This window comes from Artemia franciscana, chromosome 9 (genome assembly GCF_032884065.1).
Source record: "Artemia franciscana chromosome 9, ASM3288406v1, whole genome shotgun sequence".
Lineage (NCBI taxonomy): Eukaryota > Metazoa > Arthropoda > Branchiopoda > Anostraca > Artemiidae > Artemia > Artemia franciscana.
The window spans coordinates 21,558,557-21,564,556 of record NC_088871.1 but is presented as its reverse complement, the minus strand read 5'-3'; the positions used below and the strand labels follow the sequence as shown (position 1 = coordinate 21,564,556).

At 34.3% G+C, this 6,000-nt stretch overlaps 1 protein-coding gene and 1 long non-coding RNA gene across 2 annotated transcripts in view; both read left to right on the top strand.

Annotated features, from left to right (window-relative positions):
* Nucleotides 1-6,000, top strand: part of LOC136031143 (uncharacterized) — a 343,784-nt gene that overhangs the window by 96,323 nt on the left and 241,461 nt on the right. The window lies entirely within an intron of this gene.
* Nucleotides 1-6,000, top strand: part of LOC136031136 (E3 SUMO-protein ligase RanBP2-like) — a gene marked incomplete in the record, with an annotated part of 74,307 nt that overhangs the window by 66,465 nt on the left and 1,842 nt on the right. Inside the window, 2 exon segments of the mRNA XM_065710454.1 lie at nucleotides 198-489; nucleotides 2,704-2,993. Coding sequence (XP_065566526.1) covers nucleotides 198-489; nucleotides 2,704-2,993 — 582 coding nt within the window.

The window sequence follows — 6,000 nt, the reverse complement described above, 5'->3', positions numbered from 1 at the left end:
TGTCTGTAATGAGAAGGTAAGTTTAGACACTTACCCTAAAGTCTGGGCTTACACTAAAGTTGAATGAATACATTTTTTTTTACCTCTGTTCCTGTTTTTCTACATTTATTTTATCACCTTTTTTTCTTTATGATTGGTTCTTGTCTCTGAATTTGTTTTCCTTTATATATTTAAATTTAATGTGGGTTTTACTTTAGTAGAGTCTCCAGCAAAGTCAAGATCTAAGAATGCATCGGTTGCTAGTGAAAACGAGCTGTATGAAGAAGATGAACATGAAAATAGCATCCACTTTGAGCCCATCATTCCCCTACCTGATAAAATAGAGGTAAGAACAGGAGAAGAAGAGGAAATTTCGTATTTCGTCCACAAAGCTAAATTGTTTCGAATGGCCAAGGTGAAGAATGACAAAGGTGTTGAAGTAAGCGAATGGAAGGAGAGGGGATTGGGAGAGATGAAAGTACTTAGACACAGATTAACAGGGAAATGCAGGTAAGTTTTTATTTTATTATCATTATTATCATCTATCTAACTGGATATTCTCCAATAATACAAAAACAATTTGTCAATTACCCCTAGTTTTGCGCAAATATTGTTTTAAGCTTGTTTTGGTAGAGTTTCTGCGTTTTAGGTTTTGATTTTTTTTTTCTAGTAAATTCGATTATGCTAAGAGAGTGTTTAATTAATGTTTTGTTTGCTGAATTGCTAATAGAATCTCATTTTTGATAAAGCCTTTTTTTTTCTTTTTTTTTTTTTTCACTCTCTCGTAGACACTCGGAATTCAGAATAAAAAGGAGTTTCAGAAATAATCATGCAAACTTTTGGCTTTAGAAACGTTCTATAGCCTTATTCAGTTCAATATATGACATATGAACCGGATTCAGTTTTTTTTTTTTTTTTTTTTTTTTTTTTTTTTTTTTTTTTTTTTTTTTTTTTTTTTTTTTTTTTTTTATACTGGTGCATAAAACAAGATAATAAAGTCACCAAGTAAACTGTATAAGCAATAAAAAATAAAAAAAGACGGATTCGTATTTCACGGAAAAATCAAATTAAAAAACTAAACAAAATTGATCCTGATTGCGTACTGGTTTAAATGTGGGTTCTCCACAATCAAACAGCAAATACTTTACATTCAAGTGTGAACGTAATGAAAAAAAAAGTAAGGCTGTTGGGCTGTTGGTTTAGCCTCTTATATCCAACATTATTTCGGCACATAATGATAAAATCTGTTTCAAATTTGGTGTCGGTATTTTGGCAAATCCGCAGCTTCTTGAAATCCTCCCCCCTGAGTATCTCCCTTCGTACCTACGGCTCCCACGACATGTAGCTGAACCGGTACCTAAAATTCAGCCGGTTGACGTATGTATTACGCAAATAGTTTTGTTCCCTCGTTCGTCATGATTTTTAATACAATACTCATTCGTCAATAATTGTACATATTTATTTGTTTTAGTTCATTACTCTTTTTATTCGTTGTTGACTTTAAAGGGATCTTTCTTTAATTTGAACTTGGATTTTTTGTTTTTCTTACAGATAGTTGGATATTTTAATGTCTTAGGTTTAGTTTGACTCTGTGTGTGATATTTTGAGTCAACATATAAATTTGTATGACGATGGCTATGGTTGTGATTTTTATATCTTTAGCGCCTTATCTTTTATTATGACAAGAACTGTCACCAATCGGCATGACCGTGTAAGGCGTTTGACCATAAAATCATTTGAGACGTCTAAAATTACTATGAATTAAAACGGATTTTTGTTTATTTCACAGCTAAAATTATCTACAAATAAAATAGTGGAATATACATGTATTGAGGAAATTATCTCTGTTCTGTCTCTAAAAGGCCAAGTTTTGTTATTTTTTTTCTTGGGAGTCGCTGAGACGGCTGAAATGTATGGTAAGCCACAAAATATTCAAACTAACAAGATCATAGACTTAGCATAATTCTATCAAGAAAATAAATTTTTTATCGCCAAAAAATTCCAGCCATCATGTGCATAATTGCTGATTTATCATTGAAAATACGTCGTTGAAGTACTGAATAGCATATGAATGAGATAAATAATGGTTAGCAATCTCGTTACTTGGAGTTACTATTGACTTACGATTTGTCTGATCGTTGTTCGAGTCCTTTCCTTTGCAAAAAAATGTATTTCCAGTAACTGCAAAAAAAGAGGAAGAGTCTGGTCATTTCGGTTAGTTGTTTACGCGCCACTGATGCAGCATGGTTGCATTAATCTTTGTAACGTTGCTGGCACGCCCCAAAGATCGTTTTGGACATTTTCACTCTTATGAAATAATTGCTAAGAAGTGTTTGCTAAGCTCTTCTTAAAAGGAGGATTAAAGTGAGATTGGACATAATGTGCTTCTCAGTGTGTTACTAATTGAACCTCCTGTCAGGTGAATTTCAGACAACAGAGGACAAAGCTGTTACTCTCGTGAAACTCAAACTAGATTTGGCAACAAAAGGAGTTTGTTAGTTGGCTTTAACCTTAGTAATATCAGGCTTGTACGAACTTCAGACTCCTTGCTTCCAGAAGTATCACAGATGCTGTTATTGCTAAAAAGGGTGAAGAGTCATGCAACTCCTAGCTTAAATTTGAAAATACTTGCAAAACTTTACTGTTTGAATGATTGAAAAAACTTGTTTTCAGATTATTATATTTTGCAAATAGATTTTCAATTTTGCGGTCTTACTTTTTCAGGCTTTTGATGCGACGGGAGCAAGTGCATAAGGTATGCCTCAATCACGGAATTACGAAAGAGATGAAATTAATAACAAAAGATGATAAGAAGAGTGTTATGTGGGCGGCCAGAGATTTCAGTGAAGTCCATGAAGGGACCCAGGAAACATTTCTTCTTAGATTCAAGACACCTGAGCTGTTGAACAACTTTCTTGATGCAATCAATAAGGCCTTGGAAGGAGCGGATCCCTCGAAGAAATCTGAGGAACTAGGGGTTGCAGAAAAAGTTGAAGAGCCAAAAAAGGACGATGGTAATATTTATTTAGCTTTTTTAGTTTTTATTCGCGTATATTTATAGATATTACTTGGGCATTCTTGGAAGGTATATTTAGATCTTGCTACATCTTGAAATTTGTCTCCAACTAATTTTGTAGTATTACTATAATGCCATAGTAATACTACAAACTATAGTAATACTGTAGTGAAAGTGACTTCCTGTCACTCTCACTATAAATATGAAAAACGGCAAATCACTGAGCAGTTTCAAAGTCAGTTAAAATGATTTTAAACGTTTCAAAAGAAATGCATAAAAGAGTCCAAGAATTGATTATGGCTCTACAATTTAATCTTAACTGAGGTTATAAATGTTCTAAATTTGTCTCCAGTTTTAAGTCTCTTGTATATTTGATCAAAATTAAGAATGGTCTTAGCCGAATTGACAACATGTGACTTGTGGAGGGGTTAACATTAGAGGGACGTTTTCAGTTTTGTGGCAAGAAGTATGATCATTTGACATTTCTTAGCTTGGTAATACGGGACCCAGAGATCGAACCATGCTGCAGGAATGCACTGCAAGGCCAACGCAGGGACCTTAGTAGTCAAGAAGCGTCGTTAATCCTATACATACATACATCTGACATTTATTCAGTCGTTTTTTGTGCGAAAAGGGGGGGGGTGAAGTCGTCGGAACAACAACAGCAAAATATCGCTTGAAATTAATATGGAGAAAATGTGAAAATCCCTAAGAGTCGGTGTCTTATCCTGTATATTTTGTAAGAAAAATAATCCTTGGGGGGGGGTACCAGAAGGCTTTTCTTAGGATAAGGGGGTTGTGTCTTAGACACTACAATGTGTGTCTCCCTCTGTGTGTAAGTGTGACGGGTGTCCTACTTACCCACCTCGTAAGATTGGTGCTCTTGACTTTCTTCGTAAAATAAAACAAAAATTGGCCTAAAATATATATTTTTGGAGAAGAACTTTATTCTCCTCTTTCTTAGAAGAATCCTTTGATACCCCTGTTGCCCTGTTGTTTTATTTCCCTGTTATTCTAAGATGCGTCGAACCAGTAGCTTGTGTATGTAGTATGTTCCAGTGAGTATCAAGGGTGAATAGCTAACAAATTTTTCCTTGTGTGTCTTAGGGCAAAAGTTTACCATTCACCCATATTGGGAATTGTCACCAGTATCAGCTTAGCAGGAAACGGATTTAAAAATATATATCTGTCCTAGAAAATACATTAGCGGACCTAAACTTAGTTTTTAAAAAATTAAATTCTTGAGTTTGGCATTGTGTTTGATTAGACCAATTTCACTTCTTTTTCTAGTCAATGCTTTCAATCTGTCGTTTCGAAGTATGCTCTCGTGCTTAACATAAAGGCAATGAATCAGTTGTTATGCCATGATTTTCAATATACTGTTCGGACGTTGTGGATAATTGATATCAACCTGATTTCCAATTGGAAAGATCACCTGACCTGTTTAGGGTTTGAAGTTTATATATAGAAAAATTGAAAGGAGGTTAAGTAGTTATGATAGATGGCTTCATTAAAACACTGAATGTCTTAAAACTGAGTTTATTTGCATGTTTTTTGTTGTGTTTTTTTCGCTAAGTATAGTGGTCTAGGATAAACTGTATTCATATCAAATCAAATTTCCTGCTGAGACATGTACAACAGAAGTGGTGACTTAGGCCCTGGTTGCCACTTCATTTTTCAAATTGGTGCAATTTTTTTTTGTTCTTTCCCTGTTATATTTGTTAGTGGGAGATGGGGGGGGGGGTAATTGTAGTGAGTCACGTCAAAAGAATGGCTTTTATGCTGATTCCAGATGTATAAAATTCATTAAGTTTAATGTTTCCCACGAAAAGCTACGACCCTGAGAAAATTGTCGAATGATAACATGATTATTGTTCGATTACTGTTCACCTCCTTCCTAACCGAGAAAATTAATGAAGCCTTCCTAACGAAAAAAAAAACTTTTTTTTTTTCTTTTTTTTTTTTTACAAAACAAGATCATTTATTGACCAAATTACATAATCAATAATTATGTAGAACTGGGCGACAGTGAGCAGGGCTTGATGTGTTGGCCATAAAACAGTGGTAAGAAAATGCCGAAATAAAAAAAATAATGAAAAGAAAGAAAGCATACAAGGTAGGGGATAACAGAGGAGGCCACCCCAGTGTGAGAACATCACAACCAAAATTCTTATTAAGAATCTGTTATTCATCAATCCAAACATCCAGACAAAGAACTATTTTCGAAATATGTTTTTTCAAAGAAGATCGGCTCTTGAACCTTTGGGACATTTCTACTAAATTAAGTTTATTTAGTATATAAGGAATCTGATATCTGATTGAGAATCTAGCTCTTTTTGATTTGATTGTGGGAAGGCGATGCTTCTCTGAGCGGACGTGGTAAGCAACAGAAATTGGAGTCTCAATTATACCCAAATCATGGAAATAATTTGTTGAGGATCGGATATCAAAATACTACATTGCTGTATGCACGTCCTTCAGTTGCTTGAGATTAAGTATATTGAGAAAAATATATAAAGTTTGGGTTTCTGACAGATTTTTAAGCCTTACAGGGCGATGAACAAAAGTACCCAGAATTCTAATAGCCTTATTTTGAATTATCTGAAGAGATTGCAGATGGACCATAAATGTGTTGAGATAAATTACAGGGCAATAATTAAGATATGATTCAATTAGAGAATGGTATAAAATTTTAAGGATGGAAAAAGGAAACACGTGTTTCAATCTATGAAGGCAAGTTTCAATCTCAAATAATCAGAATGCTTACGGAAAGATAATAGCTCATCGAGAATAACCCCTAGGTAGCGAAATGAATGTACTCTTTTTATCCTACTTTCATTTACAATTAACTCATCTATGGCAATTTTATTTACCGCCCGCCGTGACCGTCCGAAAATCATGAATTCAGTTTTAGAAAAGTTCGGTGCAAGATAGTTACATGCAAACCATTTATTCAAAGATTTCATTGCTGTCACCATTTTCTCAACCAACAAAGATGGGGTTTC